The sequence below is a fragment of the Parus major genome, chromosome 1A (genome assembly GCF_001522545.3).
Source record: "Parus major isolate Abel chromosome 1A, Parus_major1.1, whole genome shotgun sequence".
Classification (NCBI taxonomy): Eukaryota; Metazoa; Chordata; class Aves; order Passeriformes; family Paridae; genus Parus; species Parus major.
The window spans coordinates 12,580,560-12,599,225 of NC_031773.1; the positions used below are offsets into that span (position 1 = coordinate 12,580,560).

At 37.7% G+C, this 18,666-nt stretch overlaps 1 protein-coding gene across 8 annotated transcripts in view; it reads right to left on the reverse strand.

Annotated features, from left to right (window-relative positions):
* ATXN7L1 (ataxin 7 like 1) overlaps positions 1-18,666 on the reverse strand; it is a 113,530-nt gene that overhangs the window by 3,247 nt on the left and 91,617 nt on the right. For 6 of the 8 annotated variants that reach the window (XM_015628327.1, XM_015628328.1, XM_015628329.2 and 3 more), the window contains 6 exons: positions 16,019-16,101; positions 14,915-15,171; positions 12,622-12,814; positions 10,187-10,308; positions 6,639-7,590; positions 2,538-2,612 (listed from right to left, as the gene is read on the reverse strand). In XM_015628327.1, the coding sequence (XP_015483813.1) occupies positions 2,538-2,612; positions 6,639-7,590; positions 10,187-10,308; positions 12,622-12,814; positions 14,915-15,171; positions 16,019-16,101 (1,682 nt within the window). Of the gene's footprint in view, positions 1-2,537; positions 2,613-5,275; positions 5,500-6,638; positions 7,591-10,186; positions 10,309-12,621; positions 12,815-14,914; positions 15,172-16,018; positions 16,102-18,666 lie in introns of those variants that run through there. The other 2 variants (XR_001521711.3, XM_033514240.1) reach the window with 2 other exon arrangements.

The window sequence follows — 18,666 nt, forward strand, 5'->3', positions numbered from 1 at the left end:
AGTTTTTTTAGGAAAAAGTAGTATTTCTTTTACTGAAGCAACAATAGTTGGAAAACCAGGCAAGCTTTTATGTATACAATCCCTAGTTCAGGTCTCAAAGAAGGGCAGCAATATTCATATTAAACATTAATTGAGAAGAATCTGTTTAACTTGATGGAGTTTAATGCAGTGGGAGTGAGCTGACAGGCCCACAACAATTCCCGTGATCCACCAGTCCCATGGGAGTACCCGAGTGAACTTCAACACATGGAGCAAGTGATCAAAAGGAGCTACTCCTGTGACATGAGAACAGCTACAGGCCACCTTCAGCTCACAGCTCAATAATGAGCACTCAGTTAAGGGTGGCAGGTGACCTTCCCAGCGCTGCTGTGTGTTCTGTCGTTCTGACTGGCTGCTTTGGGAAGGTCAGCAGGAAGCTCTCCCAGGACTGTGCCTGGGCCGTCACAGGTGCAAACAAGGCTGGGTTTACAGCCCAACACCATTTTCCAAATGCCACACTCTCACCCAGCCACTCAACCCTGTGATGAGTTACAGACCCCTCTCCCTTCTCTTGAGAACAACAATCTTCTCCTCCCTTTGGCTCTCCCTCTGCACCAGCAGACAGCTCCACCAGGTTGCCTGGCCAGGGAACACAGCAGAGGCAGTCCAGGGGAACTGCTCCATATGCACATTTAGCTCGGCAGCTACAACTCTGCTTCCAACTGCATTGTTAGAAGTCTGTTGTTGTGATGTATTCATGAAAACTTGCCAGATTTTTCCAACTATAAACCCTGGTGTATAGCAGAGATTGTCTCTGCCCACAGATCTTGCTTCACTTGGACTCCCTGATTATCATGGTTATAGCAACACTAACATTCAAAACAAGAGAGCTCAGCTTCCAGTTTTTACTGACACAACATACACTTGTAGATCCACTTATTGTTACCTAATTATTAACACCTTTATAATGAAATATTACCATAGTTTAAGATAGATTTTATTTAGAGACTATTCAATTGCTAGATTGGAGATAAACACTGCCAACAAAGCAGCTCAAATTTGACAGTGACAAGCATTTATTATAAAGGGAATCATTATTTGTGGTTCCAAATACTAAAATCCTGTGTAAGTTTAAAAAAAAAAAAAAGAAAGTTTAATAAAACTTAGTATCAAATTAATTTTTTTTGTATTTGTACTTTGAGCTCCACATTCAACTACCAAACTGACAGAAACATATTTTTAAAAATAAAGAGTTTGTGGAGCTTAAAACTAGTAAACACTTCTATTTTTGATAAAGTTATGAAAACAGGCAGCTGAAAAGCTCTGCAATAATCTCAGTTTACATAGAGCTGACACAAAATTAATGTTTTGTACTCTAAGGTTTTCCCCATGGGATCTAGGCAACACATCCCAAGTTCTGCCCCTTGGGTAGCGTGTATGTTATACTAACACAGGAGCAAGACATTAAAACAAAAACAGTTTTGCACTTCAGAACAGTTTGTCACTGGCAGTCAGATGACAGTGCCACACAGGAAAATGCCACTCCCTAGAAGTATGAAGAAACTTTCCACTTTTTTCCCTTTGGAGTAGTTTTCCCATACATATATTGCTTTGCATTCAGCAGTGAAAGAAAAAAAAATAAATTTTACTGTTCATCTCACGATATGAGTGATTCAGAGCATTTTAATTTGGCATACAGTGATGGGTTATCATTACTATTCCTTTCCTGTGTCTACACAGCAGAAACTAAACAGCACAACCATTTGGAGTAACTATTCATACATAATTTAGCCAGAATACATAACAGAATTCTAAGACACTGGCAGTACAGAAAAATCCTCTGAATTACTTGTGGCTATACCTTGCTGAGGTGGGAAACCTTTTCGCACTAAAGAACTTCATATTAAATTCATGATAAAGTACTCAAGTTGGAGAGTCAAATAGTAGGGGTTGTATTGAAATAAACCAGTGTAGCAGTCCTCCAAACAGATGAGGGCTGGATAAAAAAAGCTGAGTTACAGCATTTATTATCATTATCCAACTCATAGCCTGTTTAAGAAGAACTCACATTACACATGGGTTAGTTATGCTTTCAGATTAGTTCCTCTGAATAGTCAAGTGCCTTGTCTTCTCTGTCCTGTTTTTGCTTTCCCTTTGCTGCTTTCACTTCTGGCCTGTTTTTAAATGCTGTCCCTCCTGTGCCAGTCTGGGGACTCTGCTGTGCCATCTTGCTCAGCAGAAGTTGGACAGAAAAACCAACAGAGACCTGCTGCTGCTGAACCTCTATCACCAAAGCAACAGCCAGTGAGCAGCACATGAGCCAACCTGAGCCATAACTCAGGTGGTGAAAAACAAGAAAAAAAATTTGTAATTCATAATTCTTGGCGGGAAAAACAGCTGGAAAAAAATTAGATGAGAGGAGAAGTCTAGTATTAGTCCACTGAAAGGCAGCTTCTATAAAGAACTGTATTCATAAATTGTATTTTAAGATTTTATAGTATAAAGTTTTCAAAACTGTTTACAGACTACTTAAGTACACTTTTTAAAAAGCAACTTACTTGTCTGTTGTGTACTGGGTTTGATGTACTCGAAGGACTGGATTGTGACAAAGCTACACTGCTATTTTTTCCAATCTGAAAAACATTAATTGAGCAGTATTGAGAGGCACCGTTGTTAGTTGAATTCAGATGCTGGTGATGGCCTTCCCTTCCCTGTGTAATGTGGTACTAATCACATTACATTTGGATCACAGATAGTTTGCTATTGCAAAAGATACGCTTCAGATAGAATCATCATTATCTCTCAGAGCCTGTACACTTTAAATAGTCTTAAAAGGCACATAAATACTGTTACAGGTCAGAAAATAACATACAAAACAGTTGCTGAGGGAATATAAACTGCAACCCCCCCACCTCTCTGGACTGAAATACTGGTTTCTCTGGTTACTGAAGTCACTTAGAGCAGCTGTTCAGAGAGCACTGAGTGCTGCAGGTCATGGGATCCTCCCCAGGAGATCTTCCCCACTCCTGGGGAGCTTAAACCAAGTGGCCAAGCACCAGGGCATGCCCTAAGCTATTCCATTTTTTCCCATATATCATTACTCAATAAAACAAGTATTAATCACAAAAAACAAACTCCAGAGGTTCAAATTTGCATTTCTATCCATTACTGCATCAGAGAATTTCTTTAGAAATGAGTGTAAATTGTAGTACACATACATACATTTTAAAATACTTAGTTATAATACTGCAATATTCCATCTGCTTGTTTCAATGTTTGTGAGTTTCCAGCACTCTGCAAGAGCAGCCTGTCATAGGTTTTTCTACAATGACCTGTAAACATGGTGTAGATATTTCTCTTGCCATACAAGAAGGGACACAGCTGTTGAGTCAGATGTGTTGTTCGGCAGGGGTTACAAGACTGATAAAAATTAACTATTAACCTGTCAGTAAATGGCAGATGACTGCAGAGTGAATAGTTGTTTACAAAGTCACTGACTTCAAGTAACATCATTTTAATCCTTTGATGGAGAAGTAGCAAGAACCTGTCTCCTAAACAGTGAGAAATGCAGTAGCCAGTTTTGTACTAACTTGGTGGGGCTGTGGCATTGGCTGGCAGGGCCTTCACAAGAGCAGCTTTCTCCTTCCCTTCCACAGCATTGTTTGTTATTCTGCCATTTCATGTACAGAGTGAAAGGTGGCCTCTCTTCCTCTCCACACCTGCACTTTTTCACACAGAGATTGTTTGAAACAGTGTTCTCTGTTCACATTCTATCCAGAATAAATGTTTAAAGATTTTATTTACAACCAGTTTTGAAGGTGCTCCCATGGTGCATGAAAATTAAAAGGATAGGCCTTTGCCTGTCCTGCTCCCTTCAGCTTGTTTTGCCTGTCACAGCTGTTAACATAACAGAGGAAAACATTCTTCAGCTACAAATCTTCACTAAAGATACACAACCTTCTATCTTTCCTGGTCATTCAGAACATCGGGACACACCTGCAAATCTTTCTTCTCTACATACACCATTACTCATACTCATTACTCAGCACTCATAAACCCCTTCAAAATAAATACATGTCCTCTTTTGAAATGGAGAAACAGTCACAAAGACCAAAGGGGTACAGCACTCTGAAATGAAGGAAAGGTTCTCAGATGTCTTGGGTTTTTAATGGGGGGAAACACTATTTCAAAAGTATAAGTGGGAGGCCAAAACACAAATCCTTTTTTTTCTCCCCTGAGTCTTTTGCAAATAAAGTGTACTTCAAAACCCAATGGTTAACAGTTCTATCTAACCAATGGTCTAACAATATCTATCCAGTCTAGAGTTAAATTAAATAAGAAAACTATACCTGAGCCTATCACCTGTTGCTATGTTCTTAGTCTCTTCAATTTGCCCTATTACATGAAGGAACAAGAGCAACATTTTAAGTTGTGCCATTTTTTGATTGGGATTTTTACTGTAACTGCATTTCTAGAACACAGCAAGTCAAACAGCACAGCTTTAAAGGGAATTTAAGTATTGTATTCTCCAGAGCTCCAAGAAACACATGTAGAGTATGTAATATTATTTGACCCATATGCTTAAATGAGTACAAATTCCATTTATACTGTATTGCATACGGTATCCTTGTCACAAAGACAATTAGCTGCCAGCCACACTTCTGAAACACAATTAACTCCAAAGGCCTATTTTTGACTACTGCTGTAGCTCCAAAAACCAGCAATATAAGAGGAAAGTGTGACCAACTTTTACATATATACATACACACACATATAATGCATGTATACGTATGTATGTATGTATGTATGCACCTGGTCATATATATATAACATATGTAGATATACACAATACATACATATATGTATAACATGTTTAAATATCTGTATATAGTAACACTCACTATAAATATTTAACCTCTTACTTCAGAAAAAAATATTAGTCAGAATTACATTTTTACAAATATTCAGCAAAGACCTCTGATAGATTTTTTGTGGTTTATTTACTTCTATTACTGTGCAACACCATGAAATACATCAGGAATTGAAACAGGAATGACACACAGGAACAGATTTGATCCCAAGGGAGCTCAGAATTTGAACTCAGAACCTCCTCTGTAAGATTTCCTCACACTGCACTAGCTACAGATACAGTCTATGTCCTGCGAAAAGATGATACAATCCATTTCATATTACCCATATTTGTACCAAAATAATTGTTAAATTATTTTATACATATTATATTATACATATTATATTATATTATACATGTTAAATTATTTATACAATTCCTACTTACTTTTTCTTTCCATTTGACACCTTAAACCTCAGGGCAATTTAATCTTTTTGGGCACACATGTTTCAAAATTCAGATTGTGTGACAGAAGAATTTGCAGCAACCTCTGCTGACTTCAGTTACTTGAAGATCAGTTCTGATCGCAGGACACGTTTATGAGGCTTACAACAGAAAGACAATGCCACTCCCCATTTTAAAAAGCCAAACAATTCATCTCTGTTGCACCTCTGCTGGAAGTAGGAAAGAGAAAATATACCTGCTAGGCCATTCTTTGAGACCTTCAGTCTGTCTTCTATACCAGCTTTAGAATTCATTTATTCCTTTTCTCCTCTCCCATTTCTGCCATATTACTTATGGATTGCTTTGCACTTACCATCTTCTTTTTAAATTCCACTTGTTTTTATGGGCAATATCCTTAGGAAATGAGAGCTTTGCAAAAAAAAATATTCCTAAGCTATCTTCTCTGGATTCTCTGAGGTATCTATTCTCTATGGCTTTGTGTTCCATACACCAGGGCCAAGCATTGTTTTGTGTGCACTGCACAGCACTGGGCACAGCAGCAGAATGAAACAGTTGATCATCATAAAGATTGTATTGGCAGTTTTCCCACCAGATCTTACTTCACATATACTTTTGCCCTTACATAGCACCACTGAAAGAGGAGCTAAAGCTCTGTTACTATCAATGAAGCAATGTGTGTAACCTTATCTGCTGCACTGACTTCAATATTCTGTGAATACACATACACTGAGAAAGGTAACCAAATGTCCACTAAAGGTCATCTGATTAAGATCCCAATTCCTTAATTTTTCCAGTTTCAAACAGGAAACAACATCTGAGGTCAGACACCTCAGACTCTCCCCAGGAGAAAGGTAGATGTGATATGAAGAGACTTGCATAACATTAGGAAATGAACCAGCAACAAGTTTGGAAAAGAAATAAACAGTAATTCTGACTCTAATCTTCCTGTTTAAATAACACAATTTATTTCAGAGAGATGAGGATTAAGAAAAAAAAATCTAACAATTATTTATCCATTCTGGACATTCAATTTTACTTGCCGAGATAGAAATAGCTACTTTAATAATTGAATAAAAAATATCATAAAAATATTTTGAGAAAGTGTGTATATATATATATATATATATATATATATACATACATATATACTAATATATATATATAATTTTTTTAACTCTCAGAGCATCTTGCTATGACCGGTACAAAACAAGTAAGTTTCTGTATTAACCTAGAAAGCAAATTGTGTGATGAAAACCCATCTGTGGCATTTTCTTTTCAGAATGTATGAAATATTTCAAGGAAGTCAGACATGATCTACAAAAAAATAACTGGAAGAGTCCCTTACCTGCCGAGAGATGGAGCTGCTTGTAGGATCTGGCACCGCAGAAATAAGGTTGGCAGTGCTCTTTCTATGAACACTATTCATACCAGGCATTTTAGTGATTTTACAGGCTTTGCTACTAGAACTAGAGTTTTTACGTTTTTTTCCTTCTGATTTGTCAAAAGAAAGGGGTAGAGAAGACACTGCATTATGTGCTCCCAGGGAGTGGTCCCCTGAGTGGTGCACGAGAGAAGATACAGACAGATTAGAAGAGTCAATACTGCTCACTACCATGCTCATGTGTTTCACTGAGTCTGTTGAACTACTTGACAATGAAGTCCGTCCTGAGGGCTCCGATTTGGCACTGAGTGGGCTTGTTCCATTATTGGTATTGTGCACAGACACACTGTTAAAGGAGGATGTCGCCTGATAGGAGTTCAACGTTGAACTGGGGTTCAGGACACAGTTCTTTTTGTGGGACCCTGAAAATGAAGATGAGGAAGATGTCTGCAAAGATAATGAGGATGATGACGACGATGAAGACGATGACTGCGGCTTTTTCTTTTTGTTACTTGAAGACTCATCACTCCGAGATGACAGGTCTTTCACTTTTGAGGATTTGCTGGTTTTTGTTTTGGATGGCTTGTGGGATGGGGAAGGGATGACTGCTGGCACTGGTGACACAGCTGATGGCGCCTTAAAAGTTGAGTCCATGATACTTAGGCTTGCAGCCATGTGAGGAAAAGCTGTGGTGTGAGACATAATGGAATTTGTCTCTGCTGTTGTCACAAAGGCTGCATTTGATAACATGGCTGATGTCATTATGTAAGAAGAAGTGATTCTTGAACTGATAGGTGTTGAAGGAATATACACTGCACTGGGGTTGCTAAAGGGCTGTAAGACTGATGCTGGAAAAGGAGTGGAGACATGTGCTGCTGGAGAAGGCATGGGACTGTCTGCCGCAGGAGGAATTTTCCTAAATAGAAAAGGGAGGGAAAAAAGAAGAAGAGAGATACATAAAAAATTCCATCCAAACAATGCAGATAGGAAATAATTTCCATTAATTTATTCAAAAAGTCAAACCTAGTTTGTTACAATTTTGATTCCTATTTTATTCTATTAATCATATACAGCAATTAAGTGCACAGTATTACAATTTAAACACATTATTACAAATTTCATTTCCTTTTTCCTTCTCTTATTTTACTAAACAATTAAAAAATGCAAATAAATGCCTGACAGTGGCACCTATACATATCCTAGTCACCACGTTTCATTAATTGCATATGCTTTGCTTCAAAGCTCAAGTTGTGGAACAGCTTCAATATCAACCTAAACTCATAGGTTAGATTTCATTAAGGTAGTAAATGTGACAGTCTGAGGGGTTGTGAAGCACTTAATCATTGACCATAAAGAGGAAAGATCATCCCTTACCAAATACAGTGCTATTCCCAACAGCTCATTTGAGCGCTGGTTAGATGGCATTAAACAGGTAAATTATTGATTAATTTTTACTGATATTTAAAAAATGACAAAATATTAAACAGAGCTTGATAAGCTTTATAAAAAGCTGAATACTCTTTTGAGAAGAAAGTATAATAGTATTACCTGTGAAATTAGTAAGGTGTATTCAAATTCCTTTCCATTCAGCCATCATCTATTATTTTATCTAATGTGGTGTTATCAAAGAAGCAGATAATGTCTCCTGGAAAACTATTATGTGAGCTTTTCCCATTATTTAGATTTAAATTTAATTCCTGGTTTAATCCTATTTCTCTTTTCTGAGAAGTTGTACAGCCCCATAACTCTGCCCTTGTTATCCTCACTACTGACGCCTTTCCCATTTTAAAGGTTTACTCTTGCCATCACAGAAGTATGACAAAAGAGCAGCCCTGGGTGTGCTATTTTATCATAAATCAAATCCTAATTACAAGTGTTCTCTCCAGGTATTCCTCTTGTGGAGACTGTTGGACAGAACACTGTTTATGGCACAGTTACATAAGAGATTACACACAGTCCATGCTGCCAGAAATGAGGAAGTCCTACTGCCTGCCACTTGCAATGCAAACAAAGCTGCTTATCAGAGCTGTCCTTCAGCTTTCTTTTAAAGAAGGGCCAACAATTCCTACCCACCTTTGCAAAGTAGTTTGAGAATTAGGGATTAAAGTACTTTGTTAATGTTACAGTTCTGAGAACATGGCCCTGCATCCCTGTACCTCTGGCCACAGCTGCAGAGCTATAGAATAGCAGCCTCACATCCAGGTCTGCTTGGGGAACACAGGGAAAGTCCAGAGGAGGGTTGAGGACAGCAGAGGAATAAAACAGGGGTTAGGCACTGTCAGCTTCCTGTGTTACACAGACAAGTGAGTATAGCTGGAGCTCATCAAGGTATTAGAGATTATATAAACAGCTAAAATTTGGGAAAACTTTTAAAATCAGATTTAGTGGGAGCAGGATAAGGCCTGTTTACTTCTGGTATCAAATGACTACTACAGAGGTTTGTTTTCTGTACTAGTTTGTACTAGTGGTGGTACATGTTTTTTCAGACGCCCAAGCATCTTTTCTCCTGACAAACAAAGCCAATAGGTAACTAATTTTAATCTTCCTGTATAAGGAAACTAAAATATTTTTATTTGTGGAAGGTGACAGACACTAGTTTACAAATTTACAAAGCAGATTGAGCATGATCAGTCTCTGAACAGAAATGAAACTGGCCCTTTTATGGCAGAACCAACCATTTCTAAACTCTATCTCCTAGCACAATGTCACTATTATCATTAAGTTACCAGGTTAGTCAGACAAGCCAAGCTTTAGTGCTTAAAATATATATATTTAAATGAAAATCAAACCTTGTTTATCTAATGGCTGGCATCCAATGAATGTAACACAGTCCTGATAATAAACAGTGACATGAAACACTGCACTTTAGCATCATTACATTGGAAGAATGCATATTCTGTAGCAGAATACCCAAAAAAATCAATCTATCTGTAGATGCCATGAACTGTTAATTACTTTTTTTTTTTAAAGAATTAATATCTATTTTAGAATTGCAGTCTATTTCAATGGATCTGTGTAGTCAAAGCCTATAGTGCTTGGAAGCTGCATATGTGATAGAGAGGTGCTTCAACAGTGAGTAATAATCCAACTTTTAAGACCCCCAAGGGCACTATGGATTAAAAACCTATCATATTCCATCTAATGCACAGACAGATGTGCACCTTATCATACAACTCATGAGTCTTGCACAGCAAAGCCTGAATGGGTGATACAGGTGCATGATAAAGGCATAAAATTCTAAGCAAAATCAGGATTCTTAAGGACTAGAAAGAGTCCTAGATCTGGCAGAAATTTACATTGGACTAGGACATTGTTCCATTGGGCTGTATATTCCTTAACAGAAAAGAGAAGATTTGTACACATGTTACTGCTGTACCTTAATACAGATGTAATTTTACAAACGGAGTAGATGTCCCATGGAGTGTTAAATTTAGAAATGTTAAAGAATTAAAAAAGTAAATCACCCACCAAGAAAAAAAAAAAAAAAAAAGAAGTGTAAAAATCACACTTACTTCCACATCTGTGAGTTCAAGTGTTTTTCTACCATGGAGTTCAGTGCGAATCGAAAATGGTCCCATCTTCTGTCAAAGACATAGTACCCTCTTCCCATTAAGCGACTGCCATAGGAACAGAACTGAAAGAAAAAGTATTTCAATGTTGCTTATAAAAATTTATTTCTACATGATGAAATATTTATTGGTAGATCAAGGAACACCATTGTAATTTGTATCATGCATATAACACTTTTAAAATGTGGTTTTCATTATCTACAGCATAAATAGTTTTTTTAAGAATTATGAAATATGTGCATATTTCAGCTTAGTGTAAAGTATATTTCATACTTCATTAACGAATCAGTGCCAGAGAAAGAATGTAACTGTTGAGGTACTTTCAAAGAAAAAATTCTTACTGCCTCAGAAAGACAAGTTACACTGTTCTGTGTCTTAAATCTCATAATTGCATGACAGCAATAAAAATATAACTGAAGTGGAAAAAAAGTGCAATGGGAACATCTTTAGTACCTACTTAATAAACAAATCCCTGACATTTCAGTAAAAATGTAAATTAGAATCCATGGCATCTGTGCTACAACAGAACATGGGCTATACTCTTGACAGTGCATGAAAATCTACTGGAAGAGTAGTATTTTGAAAATTCTGCAGAGTTCAGGAGTACCTGCACCACCTCCTCAAGAGAACCTCTTGAAAAGTCCTACTACACTGAAATGTTACAATCAGGACTCTGCTCTTGGTTCAGCACAGTCTTAATCTACATGATGCAGAGAACTGCTGCAATGTATTTGTAGGAGAGAACTCTGTTACAAATCATCCTCAAAAAACAAGACAACTCTCCATCATACAAGGGGCACAGTCACATCAATTATGGCTGACAGCAGAAGCAATGATGCAGTAGAAGAGCATCCATTCAAAGCACTCGTCAGCTTAATGGACAGCAAGTGGTGACTGCAACTGTTCATTTTAACTCTGTTTCATGACAAGGTTAAATAGGTTAATTAAAATCACCACCTAAGCTGACAAACTAGCCTTACCTCCCAGCGAGCTACCACTAACACCAAGTAACACCAAGAGGCAATTTAAGTAGCTACTGACCTTCCCAATCAGTTTTTACCACCTGGCCAGGAGGATGTTGTAAGGAAAAGAGTCTACTCGAATATGAAATTCAGTAATTAACATAAACTAGATGTGATTGACACTATCTTTTCTGACTTCACACTGATATGGACTAAGAACTGGTTTCACTACCAGTAACTGCTTCAGTTGAGAGATGTTAAGATTTCAGAGAACAGATGAGTCAGTGGGTTTGCCTTGAAACCGAACTAGGATCCTAAACCAAAATGGCTATTGACAGCCACGCCTCACTGCTGAGGCATGTACAAGAACTGGCTGCACTTAGATTATTTTTTGAATTGTGTGGGCACCCATGCAGTGAACCTTTAGTTTTTAATTCATAGAGAAGCAGTCAGCAAAACCAAAGCAGCATGCCATAGTACCAAGGAAATAGGAGGTTTCTGCATATCATACTATTGTGTGGACTACAGTAATTCTCATTTTCTCTCTAAGAACCAAATACAGGATTTCATCTGACAGTCATTTAATGTTTGGGTCATACTTTTTCCTGGTGTCTGACAGGAGCAAGTTCTCCTTTTCTCTAGGGAATACAAACAATGTTACCAGTTATCACAGTGTTTATTCTGCATATTATACGGAAAACATGCAAGTGTATTCTTTGACTCAATTTTTATGAGAATCAATTCCTAAGAACTTCAAGAGCTCTTCGACTGCTTCGTGGTTTGAACAGTGTAAACAAATTCACACTGCAGAGATAATACCACAAAGCACCTTTTACTACTTATAATGAATTTCTCACTAAGACAGGAGAAAGACAAAACCAGCCGCTCAAACACATACTTCAGCCACCACCAGAGCCTTTTTCATTTTGATATGAATGAAGCAATAGTTTCAAAGTCCACATACACTCACATAAAAGACATTTAATTACTGCTTTAAAGCAGACTACAGAAATGAATGGAGCACTGTACTAGCCTTCTGCCACCAATTGCAAGGTACAGTTTTGTAAGAACTGCAACAACCAAGAGAATATCTGCTCATGTCACATTTAAAGCAATGCAACTTTCCTCTGTTTAGCAGAGCTACATCCAATTTGAGGTCTACTGAGAGGACAATCTAAAAATAGAACTTCTGATTTTCTGCTGCCTATCTTGTTCTACATCAATGTATCATGTGTACTGACCAGTACACATGTCTCCTCCTACCTTATCCCTTTTCTATTAAATGTATTTTTTCTCTTTAGAACAGTTTTCAGAATGTAACTTCTTCATTCCTTACCTTCTTACTAAATTACTTATTTGTTCTCCCCTCCCTAATTACGCAAGAACAATGGCAAGGCATGCCAGACTGACACATACCCCAAGAGGTCTGGGATGGTGTCCAGAAAAATGACAGTCTAATTTCTCAGATTCTTCAGCTCCATCCGCTTCTCCTTCATCACTGGACAGTCTGCTTGTGATATCTCCTCCCATGGAAGGCAGTGGCAGTTCTGGTACATACCCACTGTGGTTTGAAGAACTGTTGCTGTTTATGCTATTTGCAGATGAAGGTCTAGAAGGAGAACATATATTTAAATCATCAGCATTCAAAGGCTCTACAAACCTACCTGCTGGCATCAAGCATCACAGCAAATGATGCCAGAAATTATCAATGTAAGCAAGGAGAGTATAAGACACTGAATAGTTGACATTTGGTCTTGTCAGAAATATATTGTGGAGTTGTTTTTTAAGTTAATTTTAACAGAAACACCTGTCTACCACCTGAAATTTTAAATTTGTCATGAAGCTGGATTTCAGACCTTAAGAGAGACACGGAATACTTAAAGCACAGGTATAGAAAATCTTCTTACACTGAACCATTACTCTGCTACTTGATTAATCCTAAAGGTCCATTTATAAAAACCCTACTAAAATTAGTGTACTAAATATAGGAGTGTTTAGCTGACCCCCTCTACAGGTAGATTAGTGAGCGAAGTAACTGGGAGAACTCCTCACAGCATTTTTTACCTTTGTCTAAAATGCAATAAAACAAAGTAGGAATGTCTTTGCATGACACGGTATGATTAGAAGTGGGAAAAGTTCTCAATTACAGTACAACCAAGTATGTATGGAGAGCATTGAGGCTGGAGGAGATGTCCACACTGGGCAAAATCCTCCTCCAGTCTCATGAATTCATGCTCTCAGGACAGTGCAGTGCCTGAGCCTGCAGACAGGAGCCCTGTCCTGACCTGCGCAGGGATTGCTCCCCGACTGGCAGAGCCCAAGCTGCAGCTGCTGTCGCCTGGGCTGTGCCAGTGCTCCGCAGCCCCCGAGTGCTCGGCTGAGCCCCCACAGTGGCCCTGGCGGGCTGTGCTGCCGGCAGCAGCAGAGCTGCAGCTTGCTGGTCCCCACAGAGAGGCCTCAAGGCTTCCATGGCTGCTCTGAAACCAGGCAGGACAACCCAAGAGGCGCTGCAGCTGAAACAGAAATGCAGACTGTACAAACAACTGCTAAAATCCTCCTCCTCGACTACTACCACTGCAATTTCTGCAGCTGACTCTCATGGAATTGCACTCCAGTTTTGCTACTTTGACTGTAATACCTACTAAACCCCATTTCTACCTGTCTGTCTGTCTGTGCTCCTCTCTATGGAAGGACAGTGTAAGTCACTGCTTTTCCAAGAATTAAGCAGAGAAACACCAACTCATCTGTGGGTATTCTCTCATTGTCTTTTCACTAAAACCCTGCAAGGCCCACCTCTGCTGTCACAGGAATGAAACTTCATTCAGGCTTGGTGGCCACACAGAAAACATTAGAAACAGCTGTCTCTGTAAGACCCGAGATAGTAAATACTAGAAGTATCTCTTTCAAATAGGGACTATCATAGTAGGAAAGTCCCAAAATGAATACCCAATCCTGATTCAGGTTTCTGCAAATAAATGAATGATGAAAAAATATAAATGTGAACAAAGCCAACTGATTTAGCTCTATGCACGCCAGCCAAAATGAGTACCAAAAAAACCCACAAATAAACAAAATATATGGGAAGTTTTCCAGAGGATAATTAGAATTCAGTAGATCAAATACCTTACTCTGTTTTTTGCAAAAGGATGCCTTCAGAAGTTTTCATTGTCTTTCTGAAGACTGTTTTTGTCCTTGCTAAGAAAAATCTTCAAAATAAGGGAAGACATGCTATGGATGGTTTCATATCAATAGTTTTAAATCAACACTAAATTACACCCTTTTTTACAATTCCATTGATGCAATTCCCAAAGTATTTCTGGAGAAAAATTTTATATAAATGTGCAGAATTTTAGCACTAATACCTACACTGATTGATGTAAACAGACTTTTCTCAATTCCCAGTTGTGACTAAATGATTTGAATATAATCTTTATTAATTATTACTGACCATTTTAGGAAAAAAATGCAGTTAGTCTGAGATTCTGAGCCAAAGGTGGACACTATTCCTTTCCTCATTCCCAATTAGATCACAGGCTACCATGGACAGAGTTCAATTAACATAAGCTAGCAGAAATTCTTATATTAATATGTTTTATTGTGCAATAGCCTAAAAAAGTATTAAATGCTTATAAAATGAGTTATATGAAAGTCTAAGAAATTTCTTACAGCACCTTCAGAATGCAACACTCCACACTGCAGAACTGCTTACCTTGGAAGTACAGAATTTGGTGGTCTAGATTTTGCAGGAGATGTTACTTTAGATTCTTGCCCAGAGTTCACTGAGGATCCTGACAGAGAGTCTTGTGCTGGTGTGGGCTGGCTCTGATAGCTTTCCCTTGCAGATGGTGGATGCTCTTTGTCTTTTGCGACTTCTTTTTCCCTGGATCGAGCTTTGTGTTCAGCTAGAAGGATGTCAAACTGTTTTTTACGGCCTGGAACTGCTCGTCGATGATTAAGTGAATGAGTCTAAAAATAGGGTGGTTAAAAAGCATTTGTGTGTGCATGACATTGTTTATGATTCCTCTATACTTCTGATACACCACTAGTCTAAAAGATAAAATCTACTTCAAACAACTTTAGCCACAGTTATGGAAATAAAGCTCCTAATCCACATTATCTTTGATAATTTATAAAGTCATTCTTAAATGCCAACATCAAGGCTGAAATTACTTTTTGCAATGATTTTTATATAATAGAGACTATTGACTTACCTTTTCCAAGATGGAAAATAGAATTCCAGTAATTTTAAGATATTAAGAAAATCACTGTAGCTTTTAACTTACAATGAAAACTGATTTCATTGGATTGAAAAACATGAATATATTTTAAAGCAAATTTAGCTGATCATCTCTACTGACAGGCAGCACATACACATACAAATGTTCATTAGAAATGTCTCACATTGCAGCTACTTTTTGACACAGGATTTATTACTATCACAAGGGCAGCCTCCAAGTAATTTATTATACACAAATATGGTAATTTTTTAACTAAAAAATTACTATACTTCAACGTTGTTGCACACATGAACCAAAAAAGAAGCATTTAAAATAACACTTGGGTTTCTACATGAAACATTAATGCTTTTTGCATAATAAAATGACAAGAAAAAAATCTTTTTAGAAATATCAGCGGAATAATGCAGATGCTCTGATTCAAAGAAACAGAATTACACAAAAGAATTACCTGAAGACAGCGCCTGAATACCATACCCATTGTCTGTAAGACAGGAGCAGGTATGACCTCTCAAACTACTGTGGTAGGATTTAAACTATAACAAAGCATCTGATATTTTATCTTCTAAGAAAAATACCTTGCAGGTGAGCGATCTTGTGCAAGGTTTCTTTGTTTCAGGATCCAGTACTCCACAGTGCTTATTTGGGTCAAATTCTCTTTCTGTTTGATGTGAGAATGGAAAATGAGAAAAAAAATAGATTATTACAGAAGTTTTAACTAGAGTAGCTTATAAATTTGCCTGTTAGAAATTAATTTAATCAGGCTCAGCCTGAACCACTGATCCCAGTGCTATGTGCATCACGCTTATAGCTGTGCATTTTTTGTCCTTGCATGTTTAAAACCATTTAGAGCAGGATTTCAGCCAAAGACTTCATGGAAATAAGTCTGCTTACAGTACAGTGGCCCAAACAAAGGACCAAACCAAATCCCTGTGACATCAGTTCCCTCCCTAACTCTGGCTGCCTCAAAGCATTTGCAGCTCTGGCTCCAGAGATGGGCTAAGACATAAATGGTATCATGAGTGCTTTAAACAACTGGTGGCATTTTTAAAAATAAAATTTATCTAAATCTGTCCCCTACATTTTTATAAAAATACCATGTATGTTAGCTTTTATTTCCCGATGTGAAGGGAGGGATGGAATTTAAAGTTTGCAGAGATTATGAAAAAGGCATTTACTTGAGTTCTACTCATGATTAACATTAAAAGGGCATTAATATTTAATATGCTGTATCTGCATATTTAATTTCATTAATATTTTAGTATTTCTATACCATAGATAGCATCACCTCCTTTAGGTTATGTTAATACAATTTTACAGTTTGCGCTATGAGCTGTAACAAAACTATGGATCTACACTTGTTAGTTTATGCCATCAAAATCCTCTACCATTACCTTCATACACCTTAACAAATTATGGTGCAATTGCCAGACTGGTTTGCTTTTGTTTGGTAGGGGAATATAAACTATTTGCCAAACCCTGTTTTAACTATACAGTGGTGCTACATTCAGATATATTAAATATCCTGTACTCAAATACAACATTTCATCAGAGGATTTAAAAATTCTTTATAAGCAGACAAATGGGAGCTAAGAAGACAGTGATTCACAGCTGTGCTACAATGTTATGACAGCATCACAGCAAGTACAACAGCTGGAATAAGAAAAGTAAGGAAAAGTAGCTTAATGTTGGACAGCAACTAGCCTCCAGGTATCACAGTTTCTAGCAGTTTTATGTATCCTGCTATCTAAACTTAAAAATGCTTATGCAAACATTAAATGGTGATATTATTAACCTATTAGCAGAGCCATACAAAAAACATGAGCTTGGAAAAAGCAGCTGGTACAGGGGTTTTTTTGTGAAATCTACAAAGGGACTGAAATATGTTATAGGTATTTGTAGTTTCTTTGGCATTTACAACACAACAGAAACACAAAAGTAACTGTGTATGACTCAATATAATAACTATTTTTTTCTACTTAATAGATGAAAACACATGTTCATGAACTAAAGGAGTAAGTTACTCCTGCAGTTTGAGTGTAAGATGTTCCTATTTTATAGTTTCCTGAATGACCCACCTTAAACCTTCAATGCAAATTGAAAAAACTAAAGAGAAAATATGAGCTAATAAATAAGCCTTCAAATGCAAAGTCCTGAAGGAAATTATAAGGCTATGGAATGTGTTCTGAAAGTCACCAAGCAAGGTCTGTTTTGGATCAAAAAGGTTTCCCTTCAAATTTCAAAAGTGCTCCAGATTGGTACTAGTCAATAAATGGCCCAACCGACTAACATCTGTAGGATTCATTATAGCAAAGCCAGTCATTAGGAAAACATATACAGATAAAATCAATATAAGGAGCTACAGGAGGAAAGAGTGGAAGCCTCTGCCATTGACCAAACAAAAAAATATTATGGTTTCCCTGAGAAACAGAAAATATTGAACAAACAGGAAACCACTTCTCCTGGCTGAAGCATTTATGGCTGCTCCAGAGAAATCATGACCATCTAATTGCCAGCTACAGACATGCCTGGTTTGGGCAACACACTACAAAAAACTTACGACCTTCTTATCATCTAAAATGCAGCTTCTGACTATTGTGCTAGGAAATGTGGAGTGTGGCAAGCCCCAGACCCCTGAGCACAGGCACAGATTGAGAAAGCTGTTTTTCTGGAGTGGATTCTACTTCTTCATGTTCAGTGGATAAAGTGAAGAGCACTTGTTATAACCTCACCAAGAGAAGAGCAAGGGCCAAAAAGGAACTGTCATAAACTTCTGTTTGCAACAGATCAGTTTTACTTGGCGTAAGTTGGGCATCTGCATTCTTTAACATCATCCCAAAGAGAACAAGAACTGAGGAAGATTTAGGGGAAAAAAAAAGTTTTTTGCAGTTGCTACTAGGAAACACTGATCCACTTATGCTGGGCAGCTACAGACTGTCTTTTGTGGTTCCACAAGCTGTTTCCTCTCTCTCAACAAGGACAGTGCTCCTGAAAAGAGGGCAGGTTCATTCATCACACAAACAACCATCAGGTCTCAGCAAAGCAAAAAAAAACAAACTTCAATCACAATCAGGGAAATGGTGTGAGAGACAGTAGAGGTTGTTAAAAAGGGATGGAAACAGATGCAAACTGGCCAAACTTATTAGGGAGCTTCAAAAATTAACATCTGTCCAGCTCTAGGGCAGTGGGCCGAGGGAAATCTAAATCCCTTAGCTGAAGTTTTATC